The 20480-nt window shown below is 32.7% G+C and overlaps 1 protein-coding gene across 1 annotated transcript in view; it reads right to left on the bottom strand.

Annotated features, from left to right (window-relative positions):
* The window catches only part of Smp_133720 (hypothetical protein), a gene marked incomplete at both ends in the record, with an annotated part of 31402 nt that extends 20438 nt beyond the window's left edge, over positions 1-10964 (bottom strand). Inside the window, 3 exons of the mRNA XM_018794605.1 lie at positions 2979-3165; positions 3535-3734; positions 10928-10964. Coding sequence (XP_018649000.1) covers positions 2979-3165; positions 3535-3734; positions 10928-10964 — 424 coding nt within the window. The remainder of the gene's footprint in view (positions 1-2978; positions 3166-3534; positions 3735-10927) is intronic.
* Positions 10965-20480: the final 9516 nt, after the last annotated feature.

Below are 20480 nucleotides of genomic sequence, written 5' to 3'. Positions count from 1 at the left end.
TTAGACATTTAACACCGTTGGATGCCAGCTCAGTGGTCTATCGGTTAAGGGCTTCTTCTCGAGACTGGTAGGTCCTGGGTTCGAATCTCGTTCGCGAGAGCGGGTTCGTGGATGCGCACTGCTGAGGAGTCCCATGATAGGACGAAACGACCGTCCAGTGTTTCCAGGTTTTCCATGTTGGCCTAGCTTCAATTGACTCACGCTTTCAACTATAATTAATATATGCCTTATTTTTGGACTTTGTAAAATATCATAATAATTATGGACTTATAACTGTAGAGCCTGATGATGAAGTTATCGCAAAAAGAATTGTTCACTCAAATATTGTTCATTTTTTGAATTACTTAATTATTTAATTTAACGAAAGTCACTCTACAAAACAGACTATTATTAGAATGAGGATTTGTGAAGATTGTAGTAGTTTTTTATAGTTGAATTCATAAGTCAATTTAAGCTGGACCACCACTGAAAACTTGTACACTGCTGAGGAGTCCTATAACAGGACGAAACGGTCGTCCAATGCTTCCAGGTTTTTAAAAGTGATCTAGCTTAAATCAACTTATGAATTCAACTATTAAAAAAACAGACTATCCTACATGCTGGAAAAATGTAAGCGTGATATATTACAGTGGTTGTCAAAACAATATAACATATAGATACTCTACCATATTCCATGCATAGTATACATCATACACTTAAAAAGTCGTAATCATAGAACTGACCTAAAAACAATCCAATTAACAATAAATATTTGTTATTCAATGTTGATAAGATACTTTGTTAATTGGTTTATTTTTGAAACTTTTTAACTGAAATGTAGGCTAAGAGATATTTATGGCAATATTTAACATTATAAGCAAAGATGGATAGTGGCTAGTAGTGGAATCCAGGACGCGTGTTCCATTCTATTTGGGACTCGTCAACTGGATGTACCTGCATCTCAGAGTTTATGTTCACGACTGGGAGTAATCGAACGTATTTAGCCAGAAATTACAGACTATATCACTAAATGCTGGTAACCATACAACAAATATTTAATTTGCGAATCAACAACCAATTGTGTCAATCTTCGCTGCTCCTTCTGTAAATATTAGTTCATCTTCTCTAATTCTACTGTTCATGCATTTTCCTATCAATTGCGCTTCATTTCAGTTCTTTCCTTATCGGTCTTCTGCCAAAATATATCCTGTGTAACTATCGCCATATACTACTTATGTGGATATAAGTAGACCACACTACACTATTACTACTGGTAAATGTTGTGACACCCCTCATTACTTAAAAACTTTAATCACATTAAAATGACACCCTTCCACGTATAAACTATTATACATGATACTTAATATCTGTTGATGATTATGACTATATTATGCAACACCACTTCATTCTCATTGACTTTCACTGAAATAAGTTTGACTATCTTTGATAACTTTATAAAACTCCTCTACTTTACTACAGACTACTACATGTAAAAATTACCTATAAATAAGATTGTAAAGTTTCAGAAAATGATATCGTCGAAAAGACACTTTCTAATGCTGAAACGTCTACATTCCTTTTGATGAATCAATGGGCTGCTTTCATTGGTTCAAGTTGTCATTATTTATAAAAAAGATTTCAGAAATAGTTTTCAGTTGTCAGTATCCGTCCATCATCTTCAATGGAGAAAGTTTCTCTACCAAAACAGTTACTACAAATTTCATTTCATTTACTGTGTATTAGATGGATAGATTTTCATTGAAATCATGAATCAATCTAGGTCAGACTACTGTTGATTACCTGGAAACACTGGACATCCTAGTATGGGATTATTTAACAGTGTTCATCCACGGTCACGCACGCAGGAATCGAGCTCACGATCTTAGGTCACACGCGTGAATACCTAAACTCTATGCCATTGAATCGGCCTTCAACGCTGTTGATGCCTAATTTCGATCAATCCACGAATTCTCGCGACTATCTTCAATTGTCTTTGATGAATAATTGCCTCACGCCCGGCATGGATTTGCTTCACTGGCCATGACTTCTCACAGGAATTCCGGAAATTTCCTCTCAAAGCTAGTCTCTGGTAAGCACATGATTATTATCAGTAAGGGGTCGTGGAGATTATTGAATTTCCTTGGAATCATGAACAGACCTAAAGACTATATATTTCAAATATAATCGTCATTTTTTTTCAAAGGAAATCAATTTATTTAGGATTTAAAATTGACTTCGTATAACTTTATGACATTTGTCAAATTTTATAGTTGAAATCATGAGTCAATTAAAGCTAATCCACCATGGAAAACCTGGTAGCACTGGACAGCCGTTTCATCCTAGTGTGGAACTCCTCACCAGAGCTCATGAACGATCCCACCTCACGAGATTTGAACCTAGGATCTATCAGTCTCGCGCACGAGAGCTTAACTTCTAGGACCACTGAGCGCGGCAAATTGACAATATGGTTATGTAATAAATACATATATAGTTAATTATTTACTCACCTGTATGTGTTCTAATATGTACATACATATTACTATAATGTTTTGTTGTATAATTACATAATTTACATTTTAATAATGATTCCCCTGTATTAGTTGAATGTATTTTTTGTAAATGTCGCAATAAATTTTTTTCAAATCGAAAACATTTATGACATAATGGACAGAATATACTTTGATCTATTAGAAATTCATTCAAATTTAATGATGGTGAATATGCAGTTGAGGGTATTGAAGAAGATTGTAATTGTGTTTTGTTTAATGAGATTAATAAGGAATTCATAATTGAATGTTCAGTATTAAAGGAATAATCAATGATTGGTGCTGCTGCTGTTGTTGTTGTCGGCGGCGGCGGCGATGATGATGATCGTGATGGTGAATGCGGTGATGTCGATGATGATGTTTGTTTCCAAGTTGAACAATTGTCTAATAATGTATTATGATATATTTCAGGATGATAATTTTCTATGCATAAATCTGACCAATAAGGGTTACATTTAGTATGATCTATTTCTGGTACATTCAATGAAGTCATATATGAATCTAAATGATGGCTACTATCAATAAGGAAATCACTATTATTATTATTACTTCGATGATTTGAGTAAACTTCTTTACTTTCATCGAATTGTATCGTTGCTTCTTCAAGAGGTAGATTATCATTTAAATGATTACTTTCATGCTTTATATGGTTGATCAAAGTGTTATCATATAGATTATTACAATTTATTGATTCATAATTATTATATACATTAAACTGATGATATGGTTCAATGATACTTGTCGCTGATGATAATGACGACGATAACGATGATGGGGATGCTGATGCTGATAATGATGACCAATCTTTGTTAGATGATAAATACTCAAATAATAAACTATTTAATTTAATCAAACATCTTTTAATTAAGACATTTCTATTAGTTAAATCGATAAGATCTGGATTTGTATCATTACCATTATTATTACCATTACTATTGTTATTATTATTAACCGGACTATTAGTAGATTGTAAACTAGTAATTACATAATTATAATTTGATAAAATTACATTTTGTAAAGTTTTCTGAAACAATTCTGTTCTCATTAATTTTGACCAGGTAAATAATAATAAAGGGGGTGGTATAAATGATTGTATATTATAATAATATTGTTCTGAATAATTTTGGAAAATATTCACTTGGTAATCATCCTTTATAATCTTTCTATCATGATCATTATTATTTTGATCATAATAATCACTATGGTGATCTAAATGATTATTGAACATTTGAATAATATAAAATATAGAATTGAGTTATGTCATATAAATCATAGATTGTTTATTAAAGATATATGTAGTACGTTATATATATATTGACGTTTACTTGGAAGCGGGAACGATCTGAAACAATAACACAACAGTTAGGACTGGTAAGTGCCTCTGAAGTAAGAACACGATGTACTGGGCACAATAGATATGTTTTTTTAAACTGACTGATGCGGTTCGAGTTCAAAAATGGGGAACTTATTACAAAATAGTTTTATTCGTTGTTCTGTAGGCTCAGATCACATAGGGATTGTTCCTCTTCTTCTAGTGTGTTTACTCTTTGTTACCCTGAAATTAGGAAAAAACAAACTCACATTAGTAACGTCGCATGTAATGAACTATGAAATAGTTTTTTTTACTTATATATTAACATTCACTTGGAAGCGGGAACGATCTGAAACAACAATACAACAGTTAGGACTGGTAAGTGCCTCTGAAGTAAGAATATGGTGTACTGGGAACAACAGATATGTTCTATCTTATGTAACATACTTGATTTTGTTAATTGATGAAGAATGTGGGGATATAGTTGAAAATAAAATACACAAAAAATTTGGTGAAAATTGGCATCATGAACTGATTGACTTCAGATAGACAACTACCAGAAAGTACAGAGAACTAGACAGTTATTTCGTTCTGGTATGGGACTTCACAGTAAACTTTTTAACGATCTCCCCTAGAATTAAACTCGTGACATTTAGACAAATATGTTGCTTTCAGACCACTGAGTTGGTGAGATCCAATAACTTACATTTATGGCTGTAATTAATTCGTAACATTTTTGTTATCTTTAAATAGGATGGGCAAGTTTGTAACTAATTGAAATGCAAGTGGCCGATAAAACTGACACCTACATATCCCTCCTGATATTTGATTGTTTATTTTTCTGTTAATATTTTGTGTACAAGCTTATTATTTTATGAGAACAAAGACCTATTCTTTAGCGCTTACTTACTTACTTACTTACGCCTGTTTCTCTCAATGAGGCATAGGCAGCCGACCAGCACTCTCCAACCCACTCTGTCCTGGTCCTTTTCCGCCTGTAGCTCCTCCGGGGGCTACTGCCGGTCCCAAGCCCGGGTAAAGGAGGAGGGTCGGGCATGGGGTTAGCGACCCCATCCCGTAGGAAACCAACTCGCTAAAAAAGCGCTAACCAGAAAAATTATTCTTTAGTGAACCTGAATTTTAAGTCCATCATAGACTACTGGTCTTGTCTTTGATCACAGATCGTACAAGGTCTTTGACCAATCATCTTGTAAGCAGCTATCATTCGGTCACATAATATAATTGCATATCATTTATCAACAAGCATTGTTTCGTCTTAATTTTACAACTTAACAATTTTAACCATTCAAACCTGTTTTTCTGATTGATCGCACACAATATTCTTGCGTTGTTCTTTTATACTATTTAAACTTAGATTAACTTTGATTTGATTATTTATTTTCTAAAGAAGTGGCTTAAACTGAGTCACGAAACGTCAAGAAGTTTAACTTCTCTACTCATTGGGATATTACAAATATATGACTTTATTTATAACAATCTATCCAATGCTCAGTTTATTCAAAATGATCCAGTCAAACCTTGGGTATTGATACCTACAATCGGAAATTTGTTCATGAAATCAAGACACTTTAATCGATAACTTCATACTAATGTCAGTCCTTGAATATGATCTATCTTAAAAATTGAACGATATCTCTGAAAAGATCATGAAGAAACCAATTCAAATTGCATACTTATTTCGTTTGAAATGTCAGTATAATGTACACAAAGTAAGTTTGCTATATCACACTAATATCTCGTAGGTAATTGAATAATGGTGTGAATAATAGTCTAACCGCTTTTAGCATGCAATTTGTACAATTTAGTGTTTGAACTGGGAAAAAAAAGGAAGGGTTAAATGCTTCTGGGAACTGATAAGTTTGTAACAAAAATATTCTATTTGCAATGATTAGTCATTAAGTAGTGACTACTATCATCTTGTACACTTCTTGATGATAATTTTGCCTAATAAAAACTGTTCAACATGGGTATACTTGAATAATTTACCGAATACAAATAGCATGTTTGGCGGCCTGTTTGAATATCTGGGCTACCTGTTCCTCTCTACAATCTAGATATTTCAACAACTTATCTGTTTACTTGTTTGTTTTAATACATCATCATGTCAATTAATTGCTTAACCTATTCAGATGCGTTTCTGAAAAGTGTACAACCTTTCATTATACAAGTTACTAAAGACCCAATCAGAGATATCGTGGTTGCTGGCAATATGGAGCGAAGAGAATGTACATTATTCCGATGTCAATTCAATTGACTGCTAACATCTAACTGACGATCACTCAGTAATTATCGTCAGTATCGACCAAGAAATAAGAAAAGTAAACTTGTTGAAATACTTTGCGTTGAGAATTCTATATTGTACCAAAAATATAATATTGAATAAAGCTAATAATAACTAATAATGAGTAAATAAATAAATAACATGTAATTTAATGAATACTAATTTAAAACTAATACTTTGAGTGAAGATGTATAGTGGCTAGCAGTGGAATACAGTTTGACGCGCGTTCCATCCTATTTGGGATTTGTCAGCTGGATGCAACTGCATCTCAGAGTTGATGTTCACTCTGGAACTCGAACCCAGTACCTTTCGCTTAAAACTGGATTTCACTGCTAGCCCCTATCCATCTTTGCTTATAATGCTTGTGAATTAAGACTATATCGAGGTAATACACACAGTATGCACATATGCTAACAAGAGACTGACCAATTGCAGTCCTAAACATCAATGGGACGTTTCAACCAAACAATACCAAGTTAATTTAATACTTCGAGTTAAGATTAACAATGTGGCAATGAAATAATTGAGATTCAGTAGAAAGAGGTATGCAGATGTTCTATTCATATTATTTATCATTCAAGGCTCAAGTCTTTTGTAGATGAGTTTTATAAAACTAAAACTTCACAGAGCATTTAACCTCTTTTAGACGCTTTTATGATAACATTCATAGGAAATCAAGAATGAGACAACTATACATAGATGATGTTGAATGATGATAAGAATTAATTTCAAAATTGATTGAATTTGGAAATGTTGACGGATGGATTCTAATTCATGGATACAGTTATATAAGATCATGGGTGTATATTACTATAGAGTTTCAAATAAAAAGTCAATACATATCCAATGTTCTTTAATTTGTAATAAGTTTTCAGTTGAATAAATAAACAACTGAATAATTTATTGAGGTTGTAAACTGACCTAACATACGCAATCATTGTACAACAGTGATCAATGGACAACTGTTTCGTTATAGTATAGAACTCCTCAGTGCGAGATCGAATGTTTTAAGTATCCAGGGCTTTCAGAGGTGGTCATATTAAGATAAATTATATTTTTATTTATTTTAACTTTTTAATTTTATGCATGTCGATTATTTAATGAACTCAAGAGGTCTTACAAAAGGGTTAAAACTAGTCGTGAAGGTAATTGACACTAAATTCGAGTGGATTTGTAATATGTGGTTTGTTTTTTTTTCCGAGTCGTATATTATTTAAAGAGATAAGAAGCCATAGTAATAGAATTAATGTATTAAGTATTTTAGATGAGGTGACAGACGATATAGTGGAAGAAAATTGATCAAGAATGATTTGTATGTGAAGATGGGACAAAATATTCTTCGTATATGATAGGGTAATAATATACTTTTTAACCAATAAACTACGCAATCATTAATCAGTTTGTTTAAAACGATCAGATAAAGCGCTAGAGTAATGGTAATTATGAATTTCTCGTATACAATTTAAATGCTAAGGAGTTAAATGGATTATTAAATGGAAAATTTGTTACGATATTTCATATTTTAGCTGAAAGTCCCTTTTTTCTGTAACCAAGCATATAGTATTGAATGAAGCCACCTTTTGTTTAGCTATTATTATCAGGATTATTATTGGAATGGGGGTTTATGGAGATTGGAGTAATTTTAATAGTTGAATTCATAAGTCTATCTAAGTTAAACCAACATGGAAAACCTAGAATCACTGGACGGCCGTTTCGTTCTGGTATGGAACTCATCATCACCAGTAACTATCCACGATCCCTAATCAAATAGACTCGAAACCACAACCTTCAGTCTCTCACATGAACAAATAACCTCGATATCATTCTGCCAGCATCCGACTGTGTTTATAACTTCAGTCAATCCATGATCATGCTCGACCCTTCATCCATTGTATTCAGTGAGTAACTGTCTCATATCCGACATGGATTTAAATGCACTGGTCACGGCCTCTCACCAGAACTTCAGGAAATCCATCTATTGGATTCCACCTCAGTGGTCTACATGTTAAGCGTTCACGTGCGAGAGAGAAGGTCTTGGTTTTGAGTCCCTATGATATGAGATCGTTGATGCGTACTTCTGAGGATTCCTATACTATAATGAAACAGCCGTCCAATAATCTCAAAATCATTCAACAATACACCGAATTTCTATTCCTGATAACTGTCATTAGCACACTGGTGAATGGCTTCGATAGGAAGCCCCTTTAGTTCTAGTGAGAAACCAGGTCTAGTAGAGTTCAACTGTGTCAAGTGTGAGGAAAATATCTACCGAAAGCAATTAAAGATGTTCACATAACATCGCGGATTGACTGAAGTCAGATTTGTACACCACTAGACTTTCCTCAATGATCTAGAAGTTAAGTGCTTTCGTCCAAGATCGAAGATTCTGGATTCGATGCTTTTTAGTGGGGTTGTGATTACAAACTACTGAGGAATCTTATACTATAAATAAAAAATGATTGGTATGTAGTAGGCTTGAAAACATGAGGAAGAGTGAAAAATATTGGAAAAAGATAGGATATTTTATAGGAAACAGAAATATAACCGCTTATTCTATTAAAGGAGTCACCTTTCTACAAGTGACTTCGTTATAAATTGGTATTATTTTGGATACCAGAGGGAACCAGCAAACACTGAACATCTATTTCATCCTAGTTTGAAATTCCACAAAATAATAATGTTCTAAATAGTGACTCACATTGAGATTAGCTTATCAGGCTCTCGTAGGAGATTATGTCTTCTGAAGTTTAACCAAATCATGGGACAGTTAATCATTATCAGTGGAATAGATATATTCTGAATTAATTGAAGTCTGGAATGTAGACTATTGAGTAAATAGTTCAGAACTTTAAAAAAATAGCTGTGTGACCAAAAAATCTTGCTTTTAATCCTCGAGAAATTAGCTTGAACTCACTGTTGAAAAGCCATATGCTTCAACGAAACATTTGTCCACTATCTCCTATATAGTACAGGAAATATTGTCCAGCTATTATGCAAACTTATATGATAGAAGTCAGTATGAATGTGTTGATCAGTTTAAGGTTTGTTTTTCAATAAACTATAAGAATAACATAAGCTATTTATGAATTACTTATCATGTGTAATAATCACTTAACTATCGAAATACTTGAAACGGTCTATTCCAAATTATTTAGTATACAAAGATTATTTACTTCTATCTTAATAAAAGTTCATCATTTACTGAATAACCCATAATAATTGACTCATGATCTCAACTATCAAAATTACTATAATATCCACAAAACCCCTTCTGATGATATCAATCAACATATGCTCACTAGAGACTGGCACCAAGAGGTATTTCCTAGAGTTCTAGTGAGAAGCAGTAACCAGATTCGTAGTGTTTTATGAACATCAATCATTATCCTCGAAGGTACCAGCTATTTTCTTTGAACTTTATAGATATTCAAAATTACTACTCATCACAAGTTAATATTAACTAGAAGATTATATAGAAAAAAAACAGGCCGTGCTGAACTGCTGTTCTATTCTAGTTTGAAATATTTTAGTCACATAGATATGTGATCTATTATAGTAGTTGAAATAGTCATCAATGGCCAAGTAGCTTCAATAGCTCTTTAATCAATGTTAGTTACATGGTGAAAATCTGAAAAACTGAAAAACTATCTCACAAAACATTTAAAACCACAAATATTTTAAATATTTATTTAAAAATCATGATTAATACGCACAGTATTCACATATGCCAATAAGAGACTGACCAGTTGCAGTCCTAAACATCAATGGGAAGATTTAAACAAACAATACTAAGTGAATTTAAACTTCACCCCAATGTACAAGCAAGCGGCTATGAGGATTCAGTAGCTGAATGGATAACAAAATGGCGTTTGATGCAAACGATACTGGGTTCGAGTCCCAGAGTGAACATTAACTCTGAGATGTAGGTACATCCAACTGACGAATCCCAAATAGGACGAAACGTGCATCAAACTGGATTCTACTGCTAGCCACTATCTATCTTTGCTTAATCATAATTAATCGTTTCAAGTAAATATTATAAAATAATAGTAATGATAATAAGTTACCTTCCTATTAAAAGTTCTCAATATAATAATGATAATATAATATACATTCAAATAGATTGTATTCCGAATAAGACAACTAATAAAATAGAATTATAACCACTCATATATATAAATATATATATCCATACTATGTATACAGTATTAGAAGTGTTTGTTACCTTGTATGATTTGTAAAAAAAAACTTTCCTATCACTATGTATCTATGGTTATATGAATATATATAAATGTTTCCACAGATATCTGCCCCTTATTTTGTTTCCACCTCTCTCTCTCTCTTTCTATATATATATATATATATATATATATTACAAAGGTAAATTTTTACTAGGGGTTAACCTGCTTAACCAGTTAGTTGATTTTTTCGTTTGTTAATGGTTGGATAAAAAGGTTTACATACATACTGCGTCAACAAAAGTAACAGTAATAAGGAAAGGGGATATAGTTAAATATGTTTATTATATATAAATATGTATATATATATACTGTTGATTACTGACGACACACCTCATCCCTTTAAAAAGTCCACGTTTTTTATACATATAGATAGTTTGTTAGAGAGATAGGTAAGAGAGAGAGATGGATAGCTACGTATAAATGTAGATAAATACATATATACACTTTTTCAGAGAGTTACAGAAATGTATATATTAGAGTTATATATATATTTATTTATTTACCTCTATCCATTGTTCATGTATCTATGTACATATTTTGCACATACCTTGGTGATCACCAGTAAGAACAAAAGCACTATGCATCATGCTTGCAGCATAGAAACAAGGATATATATATGTCACCCTGTTGAACAAACTCAATGAATTAGGAGAAGTTTAACACCAAGGTTTGAAAATAATATTTAAACAAATAGAAATTCATAACTTTAGGATATTTATTCTTATTTGTCTCTAGAATTAATGCAAATTACTGAAGAGTGACGAACTGAAACGAAACAACAGTTCAGTCCAAAAAAACGATTTTCAACAGTTCTCTCAAGTCCTCTTATTTCATGATGAAAATTTTTCTTTCATAATAATAAAGAAGTTACAAACAGTAACTAGTTCTAAGCAAAGATGGATATTGACTAGCAATGGAATCCAGGACGCGCGTTTCGTCCTATTCGGGACTCGTCAGCTGGATGTACCCGCATCTCAGAGTTGATGTTCACTCTGGGAATCACTCGAACCCAGTACCCTCGCTTCAAACGCTTTGATAAATTTGGATAGTATAATAATAAGATGAAGATAATCAGAATTATTTGATATAATAACCCTATACATTTCCAAACATCTGACTATACACTTACTTGTTAAGTAGATTTATGTGTAAAAAGAAAAGGTCGACCAGACAAAATGAAAAGTAAGGAATGTTTCCTTGACTTCTAGTGCAAAACAGTGACCAGTGGAATTCAACCAAATCTGTTGTAGAGATATCAACTCACTGAAGACAATTGGTGAACGGTTGCTCAAACATCATGGATTGGTTGAAGTTAGACATTAACACCGTCAGATGCCTGCTCAATGGTCTATCGGTTAAGTGCTCTGGCGCGAGACTGGTAGGTCCTGGGTTCGAATCTCGCAAGTGAGGGATCGTGGATGTGCACTGCTAAGGAGTCCCACAACAGGACGAAATGGCCCTCCAATGCTTCCAGGTTTTCCATGGTGGTCTAGCTTCAATTGACTCATGATTTCAACTATGAAAATGAAAAGTAACAGAAAATATGAGATAATGAAGAAAATAATGTGAAACTCATCACTCAGAATGATAAAACAATATTGTCAAGATAGTTAAAGGGTTAGAACAAGCGGTTTTGAATGCATTTGAGGGGGTATTGAAATTTTGTAGAGCTAAGGCTTTAATAAAGCTTAATAGTTACACCTTTGAATACATTTGTACAAAACTACAAAAGTCGAGTTAAGATTAAAACTAACTGGTTAGTAATATAGGCAGGTGAATGTTTGTCATCTATTCAATTAATTAGTATTTATGGTTTGTGTAAGTAGTTTTCCACTATTCATCATTGTTCATTTGCACATATTTTTTAGGCCGAACCAAAGAACTGTTTTCTTTAGAATCTTAGTTAGATTTATGGAAGGTGTTTCTTATATATTGCCCAGGACAGAGTTGGATGGACAATGCTGGTGAGCAGCCTATGCTCCTCCACGAGGGGTAACAGGCGTAAGTAAGTAAGTTTCTTATATATGAAGAGATATGAATTCATTTATTGATTTATTAGATATATGAAAGAAAAGGTTATGGAACCGCCTTGAATGTGCTGTCTCAATACCATTCAGTTTAACGGTAGATGTTGAATCATCATTAGTACTCAGAGTGAATTCACACGCTGGTCTGTTCATGTTCAACCACTAAATGATTTAATTTTAGATATTGTTTTGGATCTAAACTTAACAATCTGACCTTTTATAACAAAATTAATATTATAGATACAAGTAAACTCACTAAATGAGATCAAATAAATTGATTCCGAGATTGAAAAACAGGTTGGGGATCATTCTCGCCTCTTTGTTTCATCACTAGCCAACTCTCTCAACTCATACTATTTGTAACATGTTGATTAGACGTTAAATTTAGAAGAATTATGCTGTATTCATACTACTGAAGAGTACCATAATCAAACAAAATTATGATTTTGGTAAAATTGGGTTGTGTCTATCAGTTGAATGTATTTGTATCTCAAGACTAGTACCTTTTACTTCAAGCATCAACGTATTATTTATCCCATTCAGGATGTACACGATGCTAACAGAAACTGATCATTTATTAGACTTGACATCAACAACTGGAAAATGTAGCCCTTATAAATGTAAAATTTTGGTTTGACCTAGGTGTTCATTTTGCAAATTAAAAAGTGATTACCTTACCGAAATTTGTAGATAGGTTGAACTGAAGCAAATGTCAAATTCGTTTCTTTTCAGTCATTTATGGCTTATTTATGCTAGCATTTGCTGATTATGTCAAAATGAGGAACTTCCGTGAGATTAAAATATGTGTTGAAGTGTTAATGTTGATATAGAAATGATGGATGATGACTAGCATTGGAATTCAAAATGTACGTTTCATTACATTTGGGACTCGTTATCTGGATGTACCTGCCACATCTCAGAGTTGATGTTCACGTCGTGACATTATCTAAATCCAGTCATAGTTTATTTATATTTGTGAACACGATCTCAATAGAACTGAAGACATACAATTATCACAAAAAGAAGAAACAAAACGCTCTTTGTGTAAAGTAGTAAATAATATAAAGATCAACTGTGGTGATCGAGAATATTTACAGTCCAGACGGATAATTTTGATAATAATGAGCTGTCTGAGCTAGATTGTGTATTCGCAGATCTGTATTAATCTGGACAATCAAGTGTTGATGATATAATTAAACAATTTGGCTCAAAGAATTTAACAATAGCGAAAGTGTTCATCGGAGTTAAAAATATACATAATCTTGATTAGTGAATTGAGATGATTGGGTACATAATAGGCCACAGTATCATAGATGCATCAGTTATTTCTTTCCCTTTTCGTTAATTCTACCTAACTGACTTTCGATGAGTTCTAAACACTCATGAAAGATTCGTCAAATTCCTCTGGATTTCTACTAGTTTTTATCAGTAGACTTCGTTTTGTAATAAATAACTGCCTATAAAATTGCAAATTACTTCGGATCCGTTGACCAGACACTATCAGTAACAACCTACTGTTGGAGAGGACAAACTAGATTTCAGAGAAGGAAGAAATCAAGAAGAAGCACTGGAAGTGGATAGGATGTACATTGAGGATGTCAGCTAACTGCGTCACAAGGCAAGCCCTCACATGCAGTCCTGAAGGCCAAAGGAGAAGAGGAAGATCAAGGAACACATTACGCCAAAAAATAGAGACAGACATGAGAAGAATGAACAAGAATTGGATAGAATTAGAAAGGAAGGTCGAGGACAGAGTGGATTGGAGAATGCTGGTCGGCGGCCTATGCTCCATTGGGATTAACAGGAGTAGGAAGTAAATAACTGCCTATAAAATACAGCTGAACACTTCGTATAAAAACAAATCTAGTCAGTATGTTTTTCTAGATATCGATAAGTTTTTCATAAGATGTATCTAAATATATCTTGTTGTATACAAAAGGCATGCATATATATATATATATATATCACTTGACAGAGGTTATATTCTATAAACCATATACTGTTTTACAAAAAAGAAACAATGAGAACGCTTTATAGACAATTACTCTTGCATTAAATTTTGTCACAGTTTCAAACTATTAAACTCTTATAACTAGCCTACTATTTTGTTACTAAAATTGGTTATTTTCTAGGTTAATTTCTCTAGTTACTTTTGTCTTTTATTCTATAGTGTACACAATCATTATCATCATTAGTAATATGTATATATATACATTAATTCTATTATCATCATTCTTCCCCCCCCCAAAACCATTTATTATATACATAGTATATACATATATATAGATATATATATCCATTTATTAAAAGTACCTAGTTACACTTTCTACATATATATATACTATAATACTACTTATATTGTATACTTTTAAGTAGATTAACGAATAAATCAATGAGAACTTTTTTTCTTCATTTCTATATTTGTTCCCATCTGTCTATCAACTAAATATGGATATATGAATATTGAAAGGAAAAATAACCCGGAAAAATGAACTGGAGAAAAAATTTAAAAAAAAATTAAAAAAAATATATCAGGAAAAAACGAATACGGTATTTTAATTTAATCACAAAAAAAAAACAAAAATTTTTTTCGATAATTTTTTTTTCGTTTTGAAAATAGTTTAGTTTTCTTTTACCCCTTTTTCAATATCTTATATTTGGTTAGGTATATATATATATATATATATATATATCTTACTATTTTTTGGAAGGAAATTAAGAGGGGGGAAGGGGGGAAAGAAAGTGTCTCCTCTTCATTTTATTATATTTATTCAATGTTCAATGAATAATATTTCCATTGGTGACTATTAATGTTACCATTACTAATATTACCATTAGTAGTAGTAGTAGTATTGATAGTAATGATAATAATAATGATAATACGATTATTAGTATGCATATTAATACTGTTTCCTTTAACGTCAATATTATGTTTCTAACAAAAAAAGTATCTTTAAAAATATATAGATACATACAATTTATCAGAAGAAGGTTTCGTGGAGATTTTAGTAATTTTATATAGTTGAAATCATGAGTCAATTAAAGCTACACCGCCATGGAAAACTTGGAAACACTAGACGGTCGTTTTGTCCTATTGTGGGACTCCTCAGCAGTACGCCCCCACGATAGGTCCTGGATTCGAATCTCACGTGGCCATTCAATACTTCCAGGTTTTCCATGGTGGTCTAGCTTTAATAGACATACAATTTATTCGAATTCCGTTCCAAATATGAAACTTCAGCAAAATATTTTTTTGAAAAAACTGTAAGTGAATCCGAAATAGATATAGTTTCAAATAACTTTATAGGTAAAAGTATAACATAGAGACAAACCAATCAGGATTAAGAATAGGACTTTTAGGATTTTAGACAAAATTAAAACATCGTCCCTAACGCGCAATAAAAATATCTTTGTATACTGTTCATAACGTTGAAGTTTATTACACAAGGTATATATATATATATATATATATATATATATCCAAAGAGACTAATCAATTACAGTTCTAAATATCAATGAGGACATGTAAACAACCAATATAAAGATAATAAGCAAAGATGGATAGTGGCTAGCCATGGAATACAGTTTGACGCGCGTTCCGTCCTATTTGGGACTCGTCAGCTGGATATACCTGCATCTCAGAGTTGATGTTCACTCTGGGACTCGAACCCAGCACCGTTCGCTTAAAACGCCATCTTGTTATCTACTCAGCTATTGAGTCCTGATAGCCACTTGCCTATATAATCGAGACTAATCAATTACAGTCCTAAACATCAATGGTAGGATTCAAACAAACAATACCAAGCGAATTCAATATAAAGATGATTTTATTATTCCCCTTCTCCTATCTCTCCCTCTCTTTCTCCATCTTAAAACAATAACAACATTGACAATAAATGACATGAAACATTAAAGACTTTCATATGTAAATGCTTAAACACACACACTCACACCAAAAAATATTTTAACTTTTAAAATATAAATAAAAAAAGAAAAAAACTATTGTGTCATAAAAATGGTTTTTTAACCATTTCACTTGTCATTGATATTTATGATTAAACATTATAAACTTAAGACTTACTATTGTTATTTATAAAAGTAACATCACTTGGTAACAAATGAATGATGTTTCCATAGAACATTCAAAATTCAATTTGATAGTCATTATATGAATAGATTCAATGAAGCGGTAAATTTTTCTTCTTCAAAAACAAAGTGAATTATTAAGTATTCAAAGTTTATTTGATTATTTATTATAGTTTTGTTAATTGACATTTATTTTTCAGAAAGGGGGTTTTTTTTTAGAAATGTTTAATAATTTGATAGTTGAATTCATGAGTAAATTAAAGCTAAACTATCATCGAAAACTTGGGAGTACTGGATGGCTGTTTCATCCTAGTACCGGACTCTTCAGCAGTGCGCATCCACGATCCCGACTAATCAATTCAACTATTAAATTACTAAAATCTCCAAAAAAACCTTTTGATAATAATAATAATCATATGCTCACTAGTGACAGACATTAATAGATATTTCCTAGAGTTCTAGTGAGAATCAGTGACCAGTGGAGTTCAACGAGGTCTGTTGTGAGATAGTAACTCACTGAAGACATTGGTGGATGTGTCGCTCAATTTCGTGGATCAGTTGAAGTTAGGCATTAACACCGTTGGATACCGGCTCAGTGGTCTAGAAATTAAGCGTTCGTGCGCAAAACTGATAAGTCCAGGGTTCGAATCTCATGAGACGGGATCATGGATGCGCTCTGCTGAGGAGTTCCACAATAGGACGAAACGGCTGTCCAATGCTTCCAGGTTTCCCATGGTGGTGTAGTTTTAATTGATTCATGATCTCAGTTTGTTGGAAAACATTATGTTTTCGTTAGTTCCATGATGATAGTTTCTAATGATGAAATGGTGTTCTAGTCTTAAGATTTTCGGTTCGAAATTAGCTGTATCTAACCTTTGATTTGCGTAGCCTTGTTGTAATACTAATCTTTACACAAACAATATGTCTTAAAGTTCAGTACATAAATCTATATACGGAAAACTGAGAGTAGAATTTCTATATATTTACCTAATTAGATAGTTTCCTGTTTTCTTAAGTTTTGTTTTTTATTTCCCCAGTTACAACGTAGCATTTAATTATAGATTTGTAAATCTAGTTATTTTTTATATCTAATATCTTTCTACGTTTGAGAAACATCCATAAACTGAAAAATATTCATCACATGTGGTGTGGTCTACTTATATCCATATAAGTAGTATATGGCGATGGTTAGACATAGAATGTATTTTGGCCGAAGACCAATAAGGAAAGAACTGAAATGAAGCGCAATTGGTAGGAAAATGCACAAACAATGAAATTAGAGAAGATGGATTGATATTTACAGAAGGAACAGGGAAGATTGAGACAATTGGTTGTTATTTTGTAAATTAACTGTTTGCTCTATGGTTATCAGAATTTAGTGAGAGCTTCAATACATTCGATTGTCGCCAACCGGTGTTCTGTTCACAACAGTAATAATCTTATGTGTATTTAACTGCCAAATATTGGTTTTTGTACTAATTAACCAGTGTGAGTAAAATCTCAATTCGTGGTTTAAATAGTTCGAGGATAACTCCTTTGTATGTCATACAGGATAATAAAAGTCTTCATCCTATATAACACTTCGTTCCCCTCAGGACCTCAAATATATCATCCGTGACACCCATAACTTTGGTTTTCATGCCTATACATTTTAAACAAATAGTCATTTAGAAGATATTTGTAATTTCTGACCTTCCCATCAGAATTATTGTGAATGGATTTAGATTGATTGCTTCATCAGAAAGTAAACAACTTTAGAATGTCTAGAAAAATTAGTACATATTTAAGGATTAATGGTATCATAAATTATATGTTAGATGTTGACTATCAGTGGAATCCATAAAGCAAGTTTCGTCCTATTTGACTGATTAGCTACAGGCACCTAAATCACTCACTGATGATGTTTGCAATGATAATCGACCCACGTACGCTCTTCATTTTAAACGTACTCAGTACAGCCATTAATTAGTTATTAATCGTAAATACTAACAGATTCTCTTTATTGATAGTCAACACTTGAATAAACTGGTCGCTGTTAACGTTATTCCAAACAGTCTATTATACTTAAAGGCTCTGGATCCTAACTCCTACAAAGTATGTTGTTTCATTCAGGATTCTTCAACTAAAATACTTATTTCTTAATAATGATCTCCTCCTCAAGATATAAACTTGACACATTTAGTCTTTGTATTATAAAAAAGTTATTCATTAGACTCTACTCTACCATGAAATTTAACAAATCTTAACAGATATTACATGTTCCTTCAATTAATTTCTGATTTAGAATTTTGAAAAAAAGAAGAAACTTCTTTTCCTCATCAGCAATCGTCACTTTTTTTCTCGCTCTATTAATCAATCAATATTATTCTTTAATAGTTTAGAAATTTATTTAAATCATAAATGTTGCGAGCTCATTCTTTTCTTTTATATTATTATTTCATTAAAAAAGAACAGATTCCAGTGGAGGAAGAAATCAGGAAGAGGTACTGGAAGTGGACAGGACATATATTGAAGAAAGCACCCAACTGCATCACAAGGCAAACCCTCATATGGAATCCTCAATGCCAAAGGAGAAGAGGAAGACGAAAGAACACATTACGTCGAGAAATGGAAGCAGACATGAGAAGAATGAACAAAAGTTGGATAGAACCAGAAAGAAAGGCCGAGGACAGTGTGGGTTGGAGAATGCTTGGTCGGCGGCCTATACTCCATTGAGGGTAATAGGCCTAAGTAAGTAAGTAATGATTTCATTTAATAAGTTTATTGTTATGTTCTGTCTAATTCATTCCATTTGTCAGTAATAAAACGGATAATTATATAGGTAAACAGTAAATAATTGTATAAAAGAATACATATATATGTAAATATAGTTTAATAAAATTAATTATAGTTGTACTACTACTACTACTTATAATACTACTGATATTCAAAACAAAAGAGAATTTTATGTCTAGTAGAGTATAATTATAAAAAAATTATATAAAGTTAAATGAACAACACATAAATTGTCTTAGAATTCTTTCTTCTTACTCACATCCATCTGTGTAAATTTATGCATTTTAAATTCATTTAGTATTGTTTGTTTGAATCTTCCCATTGATGTTTAGGACTGAAACTGGTCAGTCTCTAATTAAGCCTATATCAAGGCAATACGCACAGTATGCACATATGCCAATTAGAGACTGACCAGTTGCAGTCCTAAACATCAATGGGAAGATTTAAACAAACAATACTAAGTGAATTTAAACTTCACCCCATTGCATAAGCAAGTGGCTATCAGGACTCAGTAGCTGAGTGGATAACGTGATGCCGTCTGAAGCGAAAGGTACTGGGTCCGAGTCGCAGAGTGAACATCAACTCTGAGATGCAGATACATCCAACTGACGAGTCCCAAATAGAACGAAACGCGCATCAAACTGTATTCCACTGCTAGCCACTATCCATTTTTGCTTATTATGCATTTTAGTTTATAATTGAACGCTTCTATCTTGAAAACAGTGTCATAATAAATCTTAAGTCTAAGTAAAACTAATTGCAATAGTTGAATTTATGAGTCAATTTAAGCTAGATCACCATGGATGGCTGTTTCATTCTAGTATGAGAATCCTCAACAGTGAGCATCAACGATCTCACATCATAGGGACTCGAAATCAAGACCTTCTATCTGGCACGTGAACGCTTAGCATGTAGACCACTTAGGCGGAGTCAGACAGATGGATTTTCTGAAGTTCTGATGAGAAGTCGTGATCAGTGGAGTCCGATCTGTGTCGGATGTGAGACAGCTACTCACTGAATACAATGGATGAAGGGTTGAGTAGCATCATGGATTGATTGAAGTTAGACATAAACACAGTTGGATGCCGGCACAATGGTCAAGAAGCTAATTGTTTATGTGAGAGAGTGAAAGTTCTGGTTTTGAGTCCCTTTGGTATGGGATCGTGGATGGTTACTGCTGATGAAGAGTTTTATACTAGAACGAAACGACAG

The sequence above is a fragment of the Schistosoma mansoni genome, chromosome 1, assembly GCF_000237925.1.
Source record: "Schistosoma mansoni strain Puerto Rico chromosome 1, complete genome".
Lineage (NCBI taxonomy): Eukaryota > Metazoa > Platyhelminthes > Trematoda > Strigeidida > Schistosomatidae > Schistosoma > Schistosoma mansoni.
The sequence above is the reverse complement of the archived record's forward strand: the minus strand, read 5'-3'. Positions and strand labels throughout refer to the sequence as shown.